The sequence below is a fragment of the Panthera pardus genome, unplaced genomic scaffold (assembly GCF_024362965.1).
Source record: "Panthera pardus isolate Hobbes unplaced genomic scaffold, ASM2436296v1 HiC_scaffold_24, whole genome shotgun sequence".
NCBI lineage: Eukaryota > Metazoa > Chordata > Mammalia > Carnivora > Felidae > Panthera > Panthera pardus.
Window position 1 is genome coordinate 78834434 of NW_026526810.1, and position 21898 is coordinate 78856331.

At 34.1% G+C, this 21898-nt stretch overlaps 1 protein-coding gene across 6 annotated transcripts in view; it reads left to right on the top strand.

Moving 5' to 3' along the window:
* Positions 1-21898, top strand: part of MIPOL1 (mirror-image polydactyly 1) — a 320635-nt gene that overhangs the window by 112171 nt on the left and 186566 nt on the right. For all 6 annotated transcript variants that reach the window (XM_019426118.2, XM_019426117.2, XM_019426116.2 and 3 more), the window contains 2 exons: positions 5688-5721; positions 5981-6151. In XM_019426118.2, the coding sequence (XP_019281663.2) occupies positions 5688-5721; positions 5981-6151 (205 nt within the window). The remainder of the gene's footprint in view (positions 1-5687; positions 5722-5980; positions 6152-21898) is intronic.

Below are 21898 nucleotides of genomic sequence, written 5' to 3' on the forward strand. Positions count from 1 at the left end.
TAATATTAACCTTCTAATTTTGCTCTTTTATTACAGAATTGTTTTTTGGCTATTCTAGTACCTTTGTTTTTCCATTTGCCTTTTAAAATCAGTTTGTTTATATCTATAAAAACACTTGCAGGACCAAATGTTTTTACACACAACTTTTCAAAGTAGATACCTTTCTTATTTCAGTAATACTCTTATAATAACTTCAGAACTCTTTGGGGATTTGCAAGTACTATTTCATTCAGCTTATCAACTGCTGCACAGTGCTGTATTTACTTGTAATTCATAACTGTAGATCTTATTATGTAGGTTAATTACCAATTTTATTGATGAAATTTGCTTCTAAATAGATTTTGTTTTTTTTCAAAAATGAAAATCATACCCCAAAGGTAACAAATCAGTTTTTTATATACAACGTCACAATTCCTCAAGGTAGGTGACATTTGTGCTTTATAGGTGAAAAAATTCTGACTGGTTGATGACTTGCCCAAAGAGTCAAAGTCAGTTACACATTGTAGGACTTGTCTATCTCAGATTTACACAGGCAACTCAAACTTAGCACATCTCAAATGGAATTTTATTCATTTTTAAAACCTTATTCTCCCTTAATCCCCTGCCCTGACCAGTGGCACAAACATCTGCCCACATATCCAAATCAAAACTTCTTCCTCAGAGCCTCTGTTAAGTTGGTCTTTTAGTTTTGTTCATTTTCTCTCTTTAATTTATGGATCTTAATTGAGCCTATTTTTCTTCCCTATTTTTTTTTTTTACCTTTCATTGTCTACTTTAATTTGTATATATATTTTTATTATAATACATTGAAATTAGGATTCTTTGAGGCAGAGACTTTTTCATTTTATTCTTTGTAGCATTTGTATTAGAAGGCAAAAAGTAAAACACTCAATCCCAAGCCTTTTCTTTTAATTATTTAGTCCATTCAGTAAATATTTATTGAATATGTACTATGTGTCAGGTTGCTCAGAACACAGCATTATGGTTCTAGTTTAGTTGAGAAGATAGACATTAAATAAATAACTTCATAAATACTTAAAATATTAATTGGTATGAATAATTGTTGGTTCTTAGGCACAGTTTGTAGTCAGCTCCTATAGTATCATAGGCCAAGAAAAATCATACATAAGAAGGAAGTACAACAACAACAAAAGAATAGTATGTCAGCATAGTTTTAAGTGTCACTGTGGCTGTTCCTTTCTACTCAATTGAGGGCTGTAGTTCTGAACTTAAAAAAAATTTTTTTTTTAATGTTTATTTATTTTTGAGACAGAGAGAGACAGAGCATGAATGGGGGAGGGGCAGAGAGAGAGGGAGACACAGAATCGGAAGCAGGCTCCAGGCTCTGAGCCATCAGCCCAGAGCCCGACGCGGGGCTGGAACTCACGAACCGTGAGATCGTGACCTGAGCTGAAGTCGGACGCTCAACCGACTGAGCCACCCAGGCGCCCCTGTAGTTCTGAACTTTAAAACGTGCCTTTTATTTATTTTATTTTATTTTTTAATGTTTATTTATTTTTGAGAGAGGAGGAAGAGATTAAGAGACAGAAAGGGGCAGAGAGATAGGGGGACCCAGAAGCAGGCTCCAGGCTCTGAGCTGTCAGCACAGAGCCTGATGCAGGGTGAACTCATGAGCTGTGAGATCATGACCTGAGCTGAGGACAGATGCTCAACTGATTGAGCCACCCAGGCACCCCTCAATTGTGCATTTTAGATGGAATCCTTATTAAGGTAGAATCAATTTATAATTGATCTTTGCTTGACTGAAAGGCATATTTGGAGGCAGTGAGTTATAGGTTGAAATAATATACATTATTTCACATCTCTTTTTGTTTTAACTCCTTATTTCTTGCTTCCTGTAGTCTTCAAATTCCTTGTCTTTTCTCTTTCATCTTTGCCAGTTTTGATCTACTTCTATCTTTCTGTGATGTCTGTCTTGGCTTATATTCTGCCACTTCTGCTTTCCCCTGCCCTGAATCTTCAGTGTTTTTTTCTTTTTCACTTTTATCCAAAACTAGGAAAAAAGTAAAAAGGATTCAAGTTAAAATGACTAAAATTTACATACTAATATAGACATGTTTGTGTATGTATATTCCAACTTTTGAGATCATGATATTGTGTTCAGTCTCTTCAGGGTATTTTTTTTTTTTTAACATATTAAGGTAGCCCTGTGTAAAAATGAGAGAGAATAAAAACAAATTCCGAGGTTTTTGATTAGCTGATCACTAGTTCTTTTTATCATTTGAGGTTAAAGTTTAGCTGCTTCCCACTGAACAAGGTGAATGACTATAGGTTCAGAAGACATGATATTGACTGATCTAGGGATAAATCAAGAAATGTGACATTTCATGTAGGGGTCTTTTTACTTAGAGTGCAAGGGTGTCAGTCAGAATATGCACTGTATAGGAAATCAATTGAAACTTGAGCCCATGGACATTTACTTCAGCAAAATTCTTACTAATTATCATGATTATGTCTAGTTAGACTGTTGTAAGCATAATTTAGTTTCCAAAAGGTTGAGATTCTTTTGTATAATTGTAAATCTCCTGTTAATGATAAATAATTTATAGTTTGTCAGCTGTATTTTATATAAAATCAACTATTACTTTCAGTCTTTATTAAACCAGTAAAGCTTTATATGTTATATATACTGCTAGTAAACCTTAAACCTCTGACAAGTAATTTTATATAGAAAATAGAAAGCCTGGTTTACCTGTTTCAAATTGTCTTCTTTTTTCTAAAAGGTAATTTTAGTAGTTTTCTAAAAGGTAGTCTAATATTTATGTTTTCTTAAGTAATACAGTAAGTGATATGAGACTGAATTTTATTTTCTGAAATCCATTCTTTTTGGTGGTTAGTTTTCAAATGGATATTGAATGATCCAGCTGAGAAAAATATGTCATAGTTGGCACTTACAGTTTTAACATCAAAGGTCTGGTCTCATTTTTCAGTGCTCTACATCAGGGATGAGCAAAGTAAGGACCTATGGTGCACATCCATCCTTTCAGTTGGTTTTGTAAATAAAGTTTTATTGGAGCACAGCCACACCTGTTCATTTACATATTATCTTTGGATGCTTTGTCTACATAGGTAGCATTTAGTAGCTGCAGCACAGAACATGCAGCGAAGTCTAAAATACCATATGACTCTTTACAGAAAGTTTGCAGATCTCTGCTGTAAGTAATCTAGTTGAGATTAAATTTTGATGTAGTTAATCTTTGATATCTGTGACAAGTACTTCCTGAAACTTTTAAAGAAATACAAACAGAGAAATATAAATATTAGCCTTTTCACTTTCCAGCCTCATGTTTATATTGAAAGTTACTTGTCTGTATGTAATTTTTCAAATCACAAATTAACCCTTTGCTCATTTTTGTTAAAGTTTTAGTTTTCTCTCTTAGTGGTCTCTTTAGTGACCGTTTATCACTGTACTTACAAAGGATAATCATAGAGCAAAATTGAGGATAATTAAAGGATAATAATAAAGCAAAATTGAGATCCAAATAAATGCTAAGTGGTTGACTAAGCCTCATGCCCTGCGTGTCAGACCTGGCACACTTAAACCAAAACATGATTCAGATTCGCTCATCAGCAAAATGATAAATCACTATACATTATGTACTTCTAAGGGCAGTCACATGCATCATTTATAGTTGTAATGCTAAATTAATGTGGAAAGGACTTGGTATAGGCTTTGATCAGAAAATTTTATTTTTTAAAAATTTTAATTAACAAGGAAATTTAATATTTGACTAAATACAACTACCTTAACCGTATTCTCTAGAAAGATGTTAATTTAAAACATTCAGACTCTTCATTTGTCTCTCTTTAAAGTAATAATTTTCAGTGCCTGAAAAAAACGCTTACAGGTATCACATAGACATTCCATACACTTTGTTGCGTTAATTATTTTGAACATACAAGTTAGGTAACCTGCCTACACTGTTGTTTTCTTCCTAATCATATGTAGTTCTTTGGAACAAAAGAAGGGTATTTATAACCTTGGGATCTAAATTTTGGTTTTTTGTAAGAGCTTCCAGTAATCTAGTAATATAAATGTTTAATTTTCACGTATCTTTTCACATTTTAAATTATTGAGTTTAATAAATTAATTAGGAAATTTATAAGGATTTAAGTTGAATCTTCTTTGAAAACTGCCATAAATAGCACTTAGCCTGATTTCATCTAAAAAGAACAATATTAAGGTAAATGTTTCTCACTACATATGGTTTCCTTAAAAATGATACTTAGCCAACCAATAACTGATGGTTAAATGCCTTTCTGATACTTTTACATGATCATAAAAAAGTGTAAGAATTTTGTTACCTTAAACTTTTTACTATGTTCTTTAATTGAGTAAAAAAAGATTATTGTCTTCAGAGTTTATGTAGAACCAGCTTTTATGAAGCAGGATATTTGAAAACTGTTGAGTTATTTTGGGAGAAAAAAAATAAAAGGTGAAAGTATTTGTCTTTACTGAAATGTGAATCCAAGTGGACATTACTCCTTTGAGACCCATTAACTATATATAATTCAAAATTACTATACCATACCATCCTTTTAACTTATACTATTTAAATGTGTGTAGAAATAGTTTTTTGATATATGTTTATTTTTTTCCTGTAAAAAATGCAATGTTCTAAATATCTCTCCATGAATGTAGCAGTTTCATTGAACTCTGAAGTTTGGGACAATTTTGTAATAAATTTGTTAAGTTTCTGTATTATCTTTTCCAAGTATGCTTTTCTTTGGTGGTAAATGTTAAATCATAGGAGCCCAGAAATAGGGGAGGGAGGATATGCAAAAACAGGAACTTCTATATCTAAACTTTTTAATACAATTTTAAAATAATGGAGCCATTTCTAAAATCTACATCATTTACTAATACTTATTACCAATTTTCGTTAATTTACCCAATTTAATGGTTGCCTAAATTATATTATAGACATTTTCTAAAACATGTCATTTAGAGCTTCTTTCTTTGCCTTTTCTGCATTTGTTCAGTTTATTAACATCAAAAAACATTTCAGGAAGCACTGTGACTCTTCTAATACAAAACACATTTATGAGAGGAACCAATTTACTTTCTTAGTCTTTAAATTCAGTAATTCTATATATGTAATGAAAAAGAGAAAATAACATTAGTCATCTAAAACTGTGGTCCAGTTTTGGTCAGCCTTTCTATATATTTGTTTCAACAAATAGGTAGCACAAGAGATTTTCAGGTCAAATTTAGTGGCAATTATTTGTCTTTGCTTTTTGGGGAACATAGTTAAACTTTGCAATAAAAATACTTGCCTTGCTTTATTTGTGAGGAAGTCCAAAAAACAGAGGAAATACAATTTTTGGTAAGAATTGAAAGTCCAGGAATAAATATAATGATGAGAAGTAGTGCTTCTATCACTAGGGAACTTTCCTCATCTAAGCACATATGAACAATTGATCCTTGTAGTCATATATAGCAGTAAACATTAATAACTTAACAGTCTGAAGTCAGCGCAGAAGATATGGAGCATTATTGAAAGATGGAGTCGAGCAGGTGGCACTTTAATATGTTCAGTGTCATGGTTGACTCTAAAGACTAGTCGAATGAAATTACTTGAGGTTCTAAAGATTTAAAAAGCGAACTCATTTTGCTGCACTAAGGAAATGCTACTGATCAGGCTTTCTGTGTCCCTTTTTTCTAGGCTAGAAAATATTAACCCTGAAGAAAATGACATGGTAAGCCATTCTCTGAGGAGATTTCTTGATGTCAGTCTTATATCTTAGAGGCTTAAGTTCAATTGAGTGGGTTTCAAGAACTAAGATGTGGGAAAAAGAAGAATTGACACACTAATAATGTACATCTTTGCTGCAATATGAAAATTCAATAACTTCACTCAGTCAATTTACAATTCACATGTGCCTATTAATTAAAACCCTATATTAAATAAAATATATTAAAACTTCATGTCTGACTAACATATAATGGTGTTGGTAGACATTACAGGAATTACTGAACAGAATAAACAATGCAGACACAGGGATAGCTATTCAGAAGAATGGAGCTGTAATTGTGGATAGAATCTACAAGACCAAGGAATGTAAAAAGAGAATAACAGCAGAAGAAATGAATGCAGTGATAGAAGAACGGGATGCTGCTTTGTCTCAGGTAACTGCATATATCTGTAAAAGCATTTTCCCCTCCCTCTTTACCATTAAAAAGCAACATTTCCCCACATATTCTTAATTCAAATTATTTTTTAGCACATAATTAGTACCGTGATGATTAGATATGTTAAAATATTCACAAATTTTGTTCCACCATTCTCCAAGTACATGCATCCACATTTCTTAATAAGATTGCCACAAAATTTTAGTTATATTCCAAAAAAAAAAAGAATTTAGTTATATTCTTTAATGTAATCACTTTTATATGAGACTTCTTACTTGAGTCGCAGTTTTGTGAGGGCTGAGATTATGTCTTTATTACTGTTTTATTCCCAGTGCCTAATTCAGTGCCTTTTAGTAAACATTGATAAATGAATCAAATTATTAGTGTATTCTTTTCTGAACATGACTTATACCTTCCTGCTCTAACGAAACCTGATTACCTCCCTGAGGATACCGCTTCTACTGCAGTCCTCTCCAGTAGTGATTGTATTCCCTCCCACAGCAGTTATACCAGTGTGCTTGGAGGCTTGTTCCCCATTAGTGTTCACTGTTCCTTTTTCATCTCTAAACACCTCTAGCTTTGAAACTCATGCATCAGATTGTACCACCCAGTAGGCACTCCTGTTGCAGTAATTTACACATGCCTGTGTTGCTTCCCTCATTTCTTGAATGTCTTAGGATCTATTTCAATGTCTTTTTCTTCAGCCCACTCCTGTCTTAATTCTTGGTGATTTAAATGTCTTTGCAGATGATCCTTTCGCTGTTCTGGCCTCTCATCTTCTTGGATTTGTCTCCTCTCTTCATCATGTATTCTGCTCTATTTCTGTCATACTGACCACCACTTACTATCTGTCCAGCTCCCTTACTCTACAACCCTGACTCTAGCAAATTTTCAGCTCCACTGGCACCTGTTTCTGTTGACTTGACCACTTATTCTCCTGTCCTTCAAGCCTCTCATGTTCCCACTTCCCAGTTCATCTAGCTTAGATTCCACGGCTCACCTAATTATCACCAATTTGCTTATAAGATAACCTCAGTTCCTTTGGTTCATTGTCCTCACCAAACAAAGCCTAAGCCTTAAAAAATTTAACTTTCTCCCTGTTCTACACTGTCATAGTTTTATATGGCAGGAGAATGTCACACAGATTTGCCTTAATCCTTAAATTCATGACCTTTATCTTTAAGTAGGCCCTTGGTGTTGCCTCGCATTTTTCTTGCCTTTTGTTGGTCCATTCACTCTCCACTGTAAAGGACTTTTTTATCTCCTTTCTTTCTCCTCAGATATCCAACCTCACCTTTCCAATATAAAAAGGAACTTCTGCTTGTCTCCACCATTTCATCCACCAGCCTACCTGCATTTGTTCCCATATACTCTGCCTTTTATTTCTTAGTACATACCCCTGTTTCAGGATAACCTATTTCTATAGGTTCTAGTTCTCATCTTTTCTTGCTTGCTTAAGGTTATCACTTAATCAATTGGCCCTTTTGTCTCCTACTTCATAAAATGTTTCCTATCAATTAATTTCTATCATTATCTAAAATGCTTTACTATCTTCCATGGAGGCTAGGTAGAAGTTTTGATAAGTCTTGATCTACTTGTGGTTCAGCTCTGTGCTTTTGGTGAGGTTTCCGAAACAGAGCCGAGTATTCAGTGGACCCTACTCTTGGTAAATCACATATTCTAGTATTTATCTCTTCACATTGTGAGACTGTGGAAAACTCCATTATGGTTTTCAGAGGTTTTAGAGCCTTAACTTTTTAATTTCAAGCCCTGTACAGATTTGGGATTTATCAAATGATTTGAGGTAGAAACAAGTCTCAAATCTCCAATTTTGTCACTTCTGCCCTGCACAACTACCAAGAGCTTAGATGAATTCTCTGTCCTCCAACAGAAGCCCTCTTTGTAATCAGAGCCTGACTTCCCAGCCCCTTGCCCAGGTCTGGAATCTTTAAAACTCAGGGCAAAAAATGACTGCAGGTCTTCAAATCGCCCTTTTTCAGAATCTTAGCCAGTCCTTTTTCAGAATCTTAGCCAGTCAACTCATTGTTGTAGCAGCAGCCTTCTCATGTCTTTAAGCTGGGTTTTTAAATTTAATCTGGCTTTTCCTGTTTGGGGCTGGCACATTGTTCAGTCACAAAGGATTTCATTCTATGTAGATGTAGAGACCTGACATTTATCTTCACATTAGATTTGGAAAAAGTCCTTAAACTTTTTAAATGAGCAACTGTTTTTACCATTTTGTGTCCTACCAACTGTATGCAATCTTGAATCATTCAAGATTGTTGAGAGAAGCCAAAACTGTTTATAGTGCTTAGAAACAATTATAGCGTGAATTCAAACATTTGATTTTTTTATCATTTATTTTCTTAACTAAAAACATACACATAGAGCATAATTAAATATGGACTGCCAACCATTCCTTCATGATACATAAAGATAAATCAACCTTTGGCAATATTTACCAATATGTTCTTTATTTATAAATATATATTATCCATCATTGCAATATATTATTTGTCTACTGCATGTATTTATTACGTTTTATGAAGAACGACTTGTTTTTTTTTAAATTCTTTTAATTTGCATAGTTTTCAGGCTTTCTGGCCCAAATAGTATTCATTTTAGTTTTTATGTCATAATCATTATAAAAATGAACTTTTGAACTATTCTAGTTCTGAATGGAAACTTTTTTCCTTAATTTTTTAAAATAAACTTTTTATTTTGGCATAGTTTTAAATTTGTAGGAATGTTTCTAGGTTAGCGCAGTATAAGGGTGCACCTGGGTGGCTCAGGTGGTTAAGTATTCAACTCTTGATTTCAGCTCGGGTCATGATTTCACGGCTTGTGAGTTTGAGCCCCGTGTCTGGCTCTGACACACTGACAGCGTGGAGCCTGCTTGGGATTCTCCCTCTCCTCCTCTCTCTGCCCCTCCTCTGCTTCTTCCCTCTCCCTCTCCCTCTCTCCCTCCCTCAAAATAAATTAAAAAAAAAAAATTTTTAATTAAAAAAGATATTACAGTATAGAGTTCCCATATATCTTTCACCAGTTTTGGTTTTGCCCTGCTTTTGCCATTGCTCATTACTGTGGTAAGTTTATCAAAATTAAGAAACCCACATTGGTAGATTACTATGAACCCCAGACATTATTCAGATTTTATCAGGTTTTCATTAAAGCCCTTCTGTTCCAAGATTCAATCCAGGATACCACATTGCATTTAGTTGTCACGTCTCTCCAGTCTCCTCTGGTCTATAACAGCTTATTATTCCTTTTTTTTTTTTTTAAAGACCTTGACAGTTTTGAGAATACTAGCCAGATACTTTGTGGAATGTCTCTGAATTTAGGTTTGCCTGATGTTTTCCCTATGATTAGACTGAGATTTTGAGTTTTTGGAAAGAATTCCACCAAAATTAGACCTTAATTTTAGAGTTGTTATTTAGCATCAACTGTTTTCTGATTATACAATATCTTCTCTGAAGTCCCAGGATTACCTTACTCCCATTCTATGTAGCTATTGGAGACCTTCAGATTTAGTGAGAATTTCTTGATTTTGATACAGTTTAACTTAACTTTGTTTTTCAAATCAACTTAAAATCATTTATTTACTTGAACTGGCCTTATTAAAATCTTATCTTTTTCAGATGAGTCCTAATATTCTTATTTACTCAAATTCTTTTCCCACAACTTTTCTATCTCAAGCTGAAAACTGAGAGCCTTAAGATCTTTTATAGGATGAATTAAAATTTTTAAAATTAGCATTTGTTTAAGGAATTGACTTACCAAATAGTCTTTCATTCTTTCTAATAATTTTTTGGTCCATTAATGCTCATATGGTTTATTTAAATTACTGAAATACCTGGAATTAAGGGATAAAGCAAGAAACTTCCAATTCTTCACTAGCTTTTCTAGAATCTTAAATTTCCTACCTCTCTAGAACCTATCTAGTGAAGCTACTCACTAAATTAAGGAATCTTATGTATGACTAATTTTCATTTTAGCTTGTTATTCATTTCCTCTTAATGTCTTGCTATTGGTACTCCTATTGGCTGCAAGTATTTGACTCAAATATTTTTGAGTATCTATATGACCATTTATGTCCAAAATTATACAGGCCAGTCTTGAGGCACAGTTGGATCCAGGCCAAACACCAATAAGTAACAGAGGAATAGAACTGGCCAGGATTGGCAGTTCGGTAACTTTGAGGCCTGGCCTTATTACAAGCTACAGTAATTCAAATAACCATTTGTATTAGTTTGGGTTCCCCAGAAAAACAGAACCAACAGGATATATATAAAGAAATTTACTATAAGGAATTATTGGCTTAGGCGATTGTGGAGGTTGAGAAGTTCAAGATTTTCAGTCAGCAAGCTAGATACCCAGGAGAACCAGTGGTGTAGTTCCAGTCTGAGTCTGAAGGCCTGAGAACCAGGAGAACCAATGATGTAAGTTCTAGTCCAAGTCCAAGTCTAAAAGCAAGAGAAGACCAATATCCTAGTTTAAAGACAATTAGAAGGAATTCTCTCTTACTCTACCTTTTATTCTATTCAGACTTCGAAATGGGTTGGATGAAGAGCCCCACTCACATTGTGGAGGGCAGTCTGTTTTGCTCACAGACACACCCAGAAGTAATGACTAATCAAATATCTGGACCTGGTGGCCTAGTCAAGTTTTCACATAAAATTAACAGGCCATTACTAGGACTTCTAGCTAAATTAGGCTACTTTTGGCTAGTTTTGATTTCCAGGGACAGGTGTGGATATGGACAAGGCCTAGCAGCCTAGGCTTCATTGATACTTATAGTTGGTAGGATAATATTGTAGAGATTTTTATTGATTGGACCCCAACTGATACCTGGTACAGAGGTGAGGGGCCCAATCCTGAGAGCTGAATAAATTAGGGATGGGTATGGGGGTTGGGATACACGCTTTAGCCAAATGGACCAGAGGCATTGATAAAATATATTCAAAACACCAAAGAAGAAGACTTGTCATAAAGACTTGGAACATAGCAAGGATGAAGGAAGAAAAGTGGTAAATCCTATATGGACATGGGTGTTTGGAATCAACTCCAGGCATAGTGGATAATATGTTAATGGATCTTGAACTCATTTTATTCTCACTTCCTGATAAGAATCGGACTTTGTATTGCCAGGCTTGATCAAGATTAGTTCATGAACTATGTGAAAAGGAGCTTGCGAGGTAAAAATTTTTAGGCTGACTTAATGATCATAAATTTCTATTACCTGAACACCATGCAGATAATCCTAACTAACCACTATTTTTGGAAATGAGTCATTACAAATATCAACAGTCAATAAAACCCTTTTAATTTGTGCACTTTTGTTGTTTTTGATGAAAGTATTTCTAAAACATTTTTGTGCTTCCTTTAACATAAATTTAGCACTTTTTTTTTCATCATTTAGTTACTTCATTTTTATCAAATGTTATAATGAAAAGTATAGATCCTGAAATCTTTCAGGTCCCAAATTGACAAACACAAAAACCATGGAAGAACCAAGGGATAATCATCAGGGTAATTAAAGAAACTCAGCTTAACATTTTACTAGTCAGGTTCCTTCTTTATAGCCTTTGTGCTATCCTAAGCATTAAGCTACAACTCCAGCAGAATGAAAAATAAACCAAATAAGAGGAAGACTTGAATCCAGTCTGGTAGTATTAATGGAAATTAAGACAGCTGAACAGTGTACAGAAGGTATAATTGGTCTGTTTCTTTGTGACTCTTTTTGCCTTTACACATGTTTCCCCTCTCACTGGAAGATGCTTTCTCTCCACTTGTTGCTCACTTATCTTTTGAAGTAGACCACTACTTCAAGCCTGATTTAAATATCTCTTCCATAAAAATCTTTTACATGAAACAAAATGATAAATATCTTCTTTTTGTCCACATTTCACTTTATATTCTGTTAAAAGTAGTTGTCACACTGCATTACACTGTCTTTCCTACTAGCATGAAGTAGGAACTATTTTTCTTTATATGTGTCTGTCACAGTTTTATCCTTAGGACAGTATAGGCACTTAATATTTGTTTGTTGAATTAATGAACTGGTGAGCTGAGCTATTTTAAATCAACTTCAAACTACACAGAACTAAAAGAATTTAATGAAATATTCACTCATTTACATTTTATTGCGCACCTATTATGGGCCGTGTGTTGGGAACTTAGTTCCAAATAGAAGGTTCTTACTCTTACAGAACTTGTATTTTAATATGGAAATATTTAGATAGTGAACAAACTAATGAATAAAGTATTTTCAGGTAGTAATTTACTGAAAGTAAAAAGGTAGTTGGGAGTGACTGCAATTGGTAGTGGGGCTGTTGCTTAAATAGGGTGATGAAGGCAGCCTCTTTGTCAATGTGAATAGTTGAACTAAGACTTGAAAGAGGAGGAGGATCTAGCCATGCAAAGAACCATGGAAAGGCAGTGCCCTGAGAGAAGGAACAAGTTTAGTGTGTTTAAGACACTGATATAAAAATACCAAACTTAAATGTGATTGAAGTACAATGAGCAAGGAAGATAGTAGCAAGTGATGCGTTAGAAGAGATAGGCAGCAGACAAATCTGTATGGTCTTATAGGCCATGGTAAGGAGGACAGATTGGATCTAAATGCAGTTTTGAAAGAGAAAAGCTATTGCAGTAGTCCATGCAAAAGATGACACCAATGAGGGCTCAGAGAGACAAGTGTAGATTTAGAGAGTGTAGAGTGTAGAGGTGGGCATATTTGGGAAATATCTCAATAGTACAGTGAATAGGACTTGATGCCAGATTGGTTTTGGGCATAAGAGAGCAAGAAGATTTAAGCCTGACTCCAATATTTGGGGCTCAAAGACTATGTAGATATTTGCCCCATTTATTGTGATGGGTTTTGGGAGGAGGTCAATATATTTGGGGAAGGAAGTTACATTGTCTTGGAGGAGATATATTTGAGATGACTCTCACCTGGAAATATTGAGCAGGTATTTGATTATTGCAACCATCAGCAATAATTAAAGCTTAGGACTAGATGAAACTGAGGAAAGATCATTGAGAAAAAGCTTGGTGGTGTGCCAATGTTTAGCAGTTGGACAAAGTAGAAGGGGACCACATAGGATATTGGGAAGGATGGCCAATGAGGTTGAAGGAAACAGAAGAGAATGTGGTGTCAGAGGAGGCAAGAAAGTGTTTGCAAAAAGTGAGAGTGATTAATTCCCTTAAATGGTGTTGAGAGGTTGAGCAAAGGGAAAATGGAACAGTTACTTGTAAATTTGATCACATGGAAGATGTTGAGGGCTTTGACAAGAGTTTGGTCCAGGACAGAGGCCACATTGGAGTAGTATGAGGAAAGAATGGAAAGTGAGAAAGTGAAGACAGTGAATGCATACAGCTTCTTACCCCTGTAATGGAGGTAGAGAAATTGGCAATAGATGGAGAGGGAGCTTACAGTTCATGGAAAGGTTTTTCTTTTTTAGGGCATGTAATTGATATGTTGATGGAAATGAACCAGGAAAGAAAAAGTGATTTTAAGAGAGAAAAAAGATAACTGTAGTAGGAAAGTTCTGGAGTAGATAAGTAGATTGGGAGGGGATAGGATCTAGAATATAAGTGAAAGAGTTGTTTTTTGCTAGCAAGAGGGAAACTGCTTCCATTGTAACAGAGGAATACAAGAACTCAGATGGATGCATATCCTTGCAAGTTAATAAATTTAGGGAGTGAGGTATCCTAAAGTTCATTTAGATTCTCAATGTGATGGGTCAAAAGATGGTGCTGAAGATTTATAAAGGTTTGTAAGGTATTAGAAGTTTGATAAAAAGTTCGTACTTGAAAAGGAAATAAATCATAACATTTAGAGTTTTACTTTTCAGGATAGTTTGAAACAGTTGTCTTGGTTTGTGTGTGAATGAACATAACTTTAGAAACGTAGGATGCCAGGCAGAGCAGAATGTCCATTTAAGAATTAGATAATGAATTTGAAGTGAAACCTGTCAGGGAAGTTGCATGATTTCTTATAGCAATATTCACATCTCGAATGCAGTGTGGTATTGTAGATATTTTAACCTGGCTTGGGGTTGTGATGGGTGAGGGACCAGGAAGTCATTACAGTGATGGCCTACAGACTGCCCCTTAAAGAGGAAACTAAAGAGTCACAGTGGGCAGGATCCTGGACAGTAAAAATCTGCTCCGTGCATGTATTGGAGTTCTTTGTTCATCTTGGAGTGCTGTAATGAGTGGTAGTCAAGAGAAAAAGAGCCTTGAAATAAAGATTTTGAAGGTATTGCAATTAGTGGAGTCAATATATTTCAGATATTTTTCTCTGTAATTTTTTTATGGATTTGAGGGGGGAAAGAACTAGATGTTGGGATATTTTAACACACATTCAGCAAGACAGATCCAGAAGCAGTAAAAGAGAGGGAATACATTTGAAGAAAAGGTATAAATAATTTAGAAATTAGAATTCTTCTATTGTATCACATAGTCTAGGAGTCCACATTAGTACATTCCTCGCCTGGTTATGAATTCTTCCCATGATATTCTATGTAAACTGAAGTCACTGTGGAAAGCAGACTGAGATTAGGGAGTGTAGCCTAAACTAACAAATCCACTTGAAGTGAAAAACCAAAATCTTGGCCATTGATAATAACCATCAAAGTTAACCTTCCATATTAACAGAGGAAAGGATAGCCTAGTTTCTTAACCTCTCCATTGTTGGTGTTACTGTCACTTTGTATCCCTAATGATTGGCACAGTGCCTAACATATAATAGAAGCAAAATAATGATTTGTAAGTTATTAGAAGTTTGATAAAAAGTTCATACTTGAAAAGGAAATAAATCATAACATTTAGAGTTTTACTTTTCAGGAAGAGTAAGAAACATGTTTAACATTCTTTATTATAGTGACTGTAAAATTTTTATTAATTTTTTCCCCTGTCAGTTTGTTAATTTTCTTCCCTGTCTTATCCTATAATTATTTGCCTGTGCATGTTTTTTTCCAGTCAATCTTGCTAAGATATCTTATTTATATTTGTTCTATTCTAATAACTTTTCTTAGTTCTTATTATAAAATTTTTACAAACTTTTTCCAACTATAGGTAATTTTGGAAAGCATAAACAAGAAGGTAAAATTTGCTTGTAAAGTCATTTCTTAGAAATAATCATATACAGATTGTCTTTTTTTTCAGTCCATATTATATCAGTACATACGAGTTAACCAGATTTTTCACTTTAATTTTATATTTTGTCAGATAGTCTTATAATTTTATAATGTGGATATATTAAGATTTGTCAAACTCATCTGCTGTTTGAGAGGGTGTTTATTTTTTTTTCTATTTTTTTGATACTGTGAACATTTTTGTAGCTAAATTCTATGTGTATCTATGTTTATTTCCGTAGGGAAAGTCCTAGAAATGGAAATACTGGATTAGAGACTATAAACATTTTAAAATAGTATATACTTCCAAATTGCCTTCTTAGAAAAAATTATAAATAGAAATGGTGAATAAAATGCTAAGGAATTTGGACTTTATTCTCTAAGCAGTGTGGACCTGAGGTTTAAAAGTCTAAGGCTAAGGAGACAGTTGTGAATCTATTTTAATAATTCATGCAAGAGGTAATGAGGGTTTAAACAAAAATCAGAAAGGAATAGATATGAACACTATGGAAGTTAAAGCTTGTATTTAAAAATTTTTTTAATGGAGGTATAACACAGTAAAGTGTGCAAATCTTAAGTGAAAGATTTGATTGATTTTTACATATGTATATACTCATGAAAGCATCACTCAGATCAAGATATAGAACATTTGTAGCCCCTGATTTCAAACTATCTTACAAGCTACAGTTATCCAAACAGTGTGGTATTGGCATAAAAACAGACACATAGATCAAGATGGATCAATCTCAGTAGAATAGAGAACCCATAAATAAACCCACACGTATGTGTTCAATTAAAGGAGCCAAGAAAATACAGTGCAGAAAAGACAGTGTCTTTGATAAATAGTGTTGGGAAAACTGGACAGCCACATTGTAAGGAATGAACCTGAACTACTGTCACATGCCATACATAAAAACTAACTCAAAATGGATTAAAGCCTTTCATGTAAGACCTGAAACCATGAAATTCCTAGAAGAAAATAGAGGGTGTAAGCTCCTTGACACTGGTATTGGTGATGAGTTTTTAGATTTGGCGACAAAAGCAAAAATAAATGAGTGGAACTATGTTAAACTGAAAAGCTTCTGCAGAAAATAAAAGCATCAACAGGGCCACCTGGGTGGCTCAGTCAGTTGGGTGGCTGGCTCTTGGTTTCAGCTCACGTCATGATCTCACGTTTTTTGAGTTTGAGACCCACATCAGGGTCTGCACTGACAGTGTGGAGCCTGCCTGAGATTTTCTGTCTCTGCCTCTCTCTCTCTCTGTCTCTGTCTCTCTGTCTCTCAAAATAACAAATAAATAAACTTAAAAAAAAAAAAAAGTCATCAACGAAAAGGAAAAGGCAGCCTACTGAATGGGAGCAAATGTTTGCAAATCGTGTATCTGATAAGGGGTTAGTATCCAAAATGTGTAAAGAACTCCTACAACTCAATAGCAGAAAACCCAATTCAGTTAAAAAATGAAAAGGGAATCTGATAGACATTTTTCCAAAGAAGATACAGAGATGGCCAACAGGTACATGAAAAGATGCTCAACATTACTAAACAGCAGGGAAATACAAATGAAATCCAATGAGATATCACTTCACATCTGCTAAAATGGCTGTTATCTGAAACACAAGAGATAACAAGTGTTGGCAAAGATGTGGAGAAAGGAACCCTGTGTGCTATTGGTGGGAATGTAAATTGGTGGGAATTGTAAATTTCCATAGCAGCCACTATGGAAAATAGTTTGGAGGTTCCTCAAAAAATAAAAATAGAACTACCGTATGATCATCAGTTCCACTTCTGGGTATTTATTCAAAGAAAATGAAAACACTAATTCAGGAAGATAAATACGCATCTCCATGTTCATTGCAGCATTATTTTCAATACCTAAGATACAGACACAAGTATCCATGTGGATGAATGGGTAAAGAAAATATGGTGTGTATATATACACATACATATGTATATACACAATGGAATACTAGTCAGCTGTTAAAAAAAAAAAAAAACAGAATGAAATCTTTACCATTTGCCACAACATGGACTTGAGGGTATTATGCTAAGTGAAATAAGTCAGAGAATGACAAATACCATATGATCTCACTTTTATGTGGAATTAAAAAACAACAATGATAATTAAGCTCATAGCTGAGGAGAATAGAATCGTGTTTGCCACAAGCGGGGAGTGGAGGGAGAGAAATGAGGGAGTCAAAGGTACAAATTTCCAATTATAGAATAATGAAATCATGGGAATGTAATCTACAACATGGTGACTATAGTTAATAATAATGGGCATATTTGAAAGTTGCTAACAGTAAATCTTAAAAGTGGTCATCACAAAAAAGAAAACAATTTGAAAAACCAAATACAATGAAATGTAATATTGTTTTGTATATATTTAAAAGAACATTTCAACATTCCAGAGATGCCTTCATATGTCTTTTCTGTCAGAATTTCTTGTCAAGAGTAATCACTATTCTTTCTTCTAACAGCATAGGTCATTTTGCATGTTTTTAAACTTAATATGAAAGCAATCATGCTGTGTACTCTTTTGTGTCTGACTTCCTTCACCCAATGTTATTCTTGTGTGTTGATCTGTATTGTTATAGTTATCAACAGTGTATCTTTTTCTTTACAGTGATGTTCCATTGTATGGTTATACTCTTATTTACATATGCACCAGTTGATAGGAATACAGGTTGTTTCTAATCTTGACCTATTATGAATGAAATACTATGGATGTTCTTGTACATATTTTTTGGTCAATGTTAGAATTTATTCCCTGTGGTTCATATATAGCATATACACAGGAGAATGCCTGGCATAGGTTTAGCTTTAGTAATTAATTCCAAATGTTTTCCCAGAGTTGTACCAGTTTACACCAGCAGCGTAAGGAAGTGGCTTCCAGTTGTGAGGGTCAACACTTGGTATCTTTATTCATTTTAATTTCTATCATTTTGATGGATATGTGGTCTTATTGCATTGAGGCTTTAATTTGTATTTCTCTAATGACTAATGATGTTGAATACCTTTTCCTATAATTAGTGGCCATTTTGATATCCTCCCTTATGAAGTGTCTGTTCCAGGCTTTTGCCCAGTATTAAATTTGGTTGTCTGTTTTTTTCTTACTGATTTATATAAATTGGGTACAGATACTTATATAGTCTTTGCCTTGCATTTTTATTCTTATTGATGTCTTTTGATAACGAAAGTTCTTAATTTTAAGGAAGTCAAATTTATCATTTTTTCTTCTTATGGTTAATGCATTTTGTGTTCTATTTAAGAAACCCTTGTGGGGCACCTGGGTGGCTCAGTCAGTTGGGCGTCCGACTTCAGCTTGGGTCATGATCTCATGGTCCATGAGTTCAAGCCCCGCATCTGGCTCTGTGCTGACAGCTCAAAGCCTGGAGTCTGCTTCGGATTCTGTGTCTCCCTCTCTCTCTGCACTTCCCCAGCTTGCACTTTGTCTCCTGTCTCTCTCAAAAATAAATAAACATTAAAAAAAAATTTTTTTAAAGGAAAGAAACCCTTATTATTCCCACAATAATGAACACACTCTGTAATGCTTTCTTTTAGGAGCTTAATTATTTTAGCTTTCACATTTAGGTCTTGATCTGTTTCAAATTAATTTTCATATGGTCAAGGTAGATCGTTTTCTTTATATGGAAAACCAGTTGACTGGCCCCAACATTATGTATTAAAAAGATCGTGTACTGCCCTCCCATCCCCAGTGAGCTATAGGGGTATGTGTGGGTTTCTTTCTGGACTGTGTTCTGTTGGTGCAATTTTCTGTCCCTGCACTAATACTATACTATGTCTTAATTCCTGTAGCATTATATTGTGTCTTGATTTGTGATGGTGTAAGGATCCAGTGTTGTTGTTCTTCAGTTTTTCCTTAGTTATTCTGTGTCCTTTGTTCAGCTTGTCATTTTCCATTAAAAAAAAAATCTGCTATTATTTTGATGGGAATTGCATAGACTCTAAAGATCAATTAAAGGAAGATTGTTATTTTAGCAATTTTGAGTCTCCTTGGTCTTTTCAATGAAAACTATTAATTTTTCTTCAGGTACTGCTTTAGTTGTATCACACAAATTTTGATAAGTTGTATCTCATTACTATATACCTCAAAATATGTTTTTAGTTTCTTTTTATTATTTTTTGGTTTTTTTTAATGTGTATTTATTTTGGTGGCGGGGGGAGGGGATGGGGGGAGAGAAGACAGACAGAGCATGAGTGGGGAAAGGGCAAAGAGAGAGAAAGACACAGAATCCGAAGCAGACTCCAAGCTCCGAGCTGTCAGCACAGAGCCCGATGCAGGACTCAAACCTATGAACTGTGAGATCATGACCTCAGCCGAAGTTGGACACTTAACTGACTGAGCCACCCAGGTGCCCCTGTTTTTAATTTCTAAGTGTGATTTCTTCCTTCACTTGTGAATCATTTAGAAATGTGTTGCTTAATACTTAAACATGAGGAAATTTGAGATTATCTTTCTGTCATTGAGTTGGAATTTAATTACATGGTGGGAAAACAATCTATATGATTCAGTCTTTAGAAACTTGTTGATACCTTAAAACAGTCCCTATTTGTTAGATATGTACTATTTAAAATATTGTGTATTTTGCAGTTGCTGAATGTATGTTCAGCATACATCTATATGTTATTTAAGCAAAGTAGATTATTCATGTATTTGAATTTTATGTTTATAGATTTATTGTTGCTTGTTTTATCAGTTTCTGAGAGACATGTTTAAACTATCAAATGATGGGGTGTCTGGCTAGCTCATTCGGTAAAGTATGAGACACTTAATCTTGGGGTCGTGAGTTCAAGCCTCACGTTGGACATGGAGCCTACTTTTTAAAAAAGTTGAAAAAATAATAAAAATAAAAGAAACTACCAAACAATTAGGATGAATATCTCTCTTTTTAATTCTGTCACCTTTTGTCTTAGTTCTTTTAAAGCCACGTGGTGATGTACTTAAATTTTTAGGATAACTGTATCTCACTATTCCTATGAAATGTGTATTGTTATCTTTTTTAAGTTTTTTATTTTAATCCTAGTAAGTTAACATACAGTGTTATATTAGTTTCAGGTGTACAATAGTATGATTCAGCAATTCTATACATCACCCAGTGCTCATCACAAGTACATTCCTCTAATCCCAGTCACCTATTTCACCCATCCCCCGGCCCATCTCCCCTCTGGTAACCATGATTCCATCTATAATATTCTTTAGCTCCATTCATGTTGTTATCTTTTTTATATTTATTACTTTAAATTCTACTTAAGTATCGTAGTGTCATAGCCTTTTTCATTTGTACTTTAAACTTTTGCCAGCATTTTATTAGGAAATATTTCTAACATATTGCAAAGTCATAAGAACCTTAACCGCAAACATCTATTCACCAACCAGTTGGAATCCATTGTTAATATTTTCCTAAAAGTAATTTATTACATTTGTTTCTACATTTATTCATCCTTCCCTCTGTTCATCGATTCATCTCACTTAGTTGATGCATTTCAGGTAGATCCAGGCATAAGTACATAGGACCCTAAATTCTTCAACATTTTTACAGGTTTTTCCTTTTGATTTAAAACTTACATACACTAAAGTATACAATCATTAAGTGTACATTCTCTAACTTTTGACAAATGTGTACGGCTGTGTAACTACCACCACAGAAAAGATCTAGGAGGACATTATTGTCACCCCAGGAAGTTCCCTCATGCTCTTTCTAGTTAATCCATGTTCCCACCCCCTACTAAATCACTGATAATGATATTTTTACATCATTAATTAGTTTTACTTTCCTCTAGAAAGTCATGTGTATGGGATCAAAATGTATCTAAGATGTTAACATTTATTTGTGTGTTCTATTCTTCTGCAGGTAAGAAATGTATCTTTTATCTCATTCTTTTGTATCTTGCTCTAAGTGCTGATTTTTATTTTAAGATTTTCATTTTTTTTTAAGTAGTGTAAGAGTTTCGTTATTCTTTCTTTGTATTAATTCCTGTAGGTCATTTGGTTAGAATGATGATTATGCATCAGCATATTACTCCTAGAGCTCTACTATAGCTTTGCCATCTTAAGAGATCAAAAACAAGTTATTTCCCAGAAAGTTAATTTTCATTACCATTATGACTAACACTTTTTAAAATATAACAGACTGTATTAAGTACATAATGACATTTTTCCAATATATTGTTATTTAGCGTAATAGTAAACCCTTCCTGATTTCCCTGAACAGGCAGTGCTCCTCTAGTAGCAAGATTCCACATAGTGTGAATTTAAGCCATTAACTCATTATGAAACATTTGGTAATTAGTGTATGTTCCTAAGTATTGGGGGACCTGTCTTATAAACTTTTTGTCATCGAAGACTCTTTATTCTAAACATCTGACTTTTTAAAGAGAACCACAGTTTTATAGTAGCATCTTTAGACAACCACTTGATGGTTTCATGAACTGTCATTTGGGCACAAAAATTCAAATTGGTACAGTTTTGTTTTTTTAATACATCTCTGATTTCGTAACGAATTTTTTCCGTTAACATTTTAGTGGATTATATTTATGCTAAATTTTATCTTCAAAAACAAAAGTAAATGGAATCAAATAGCTTA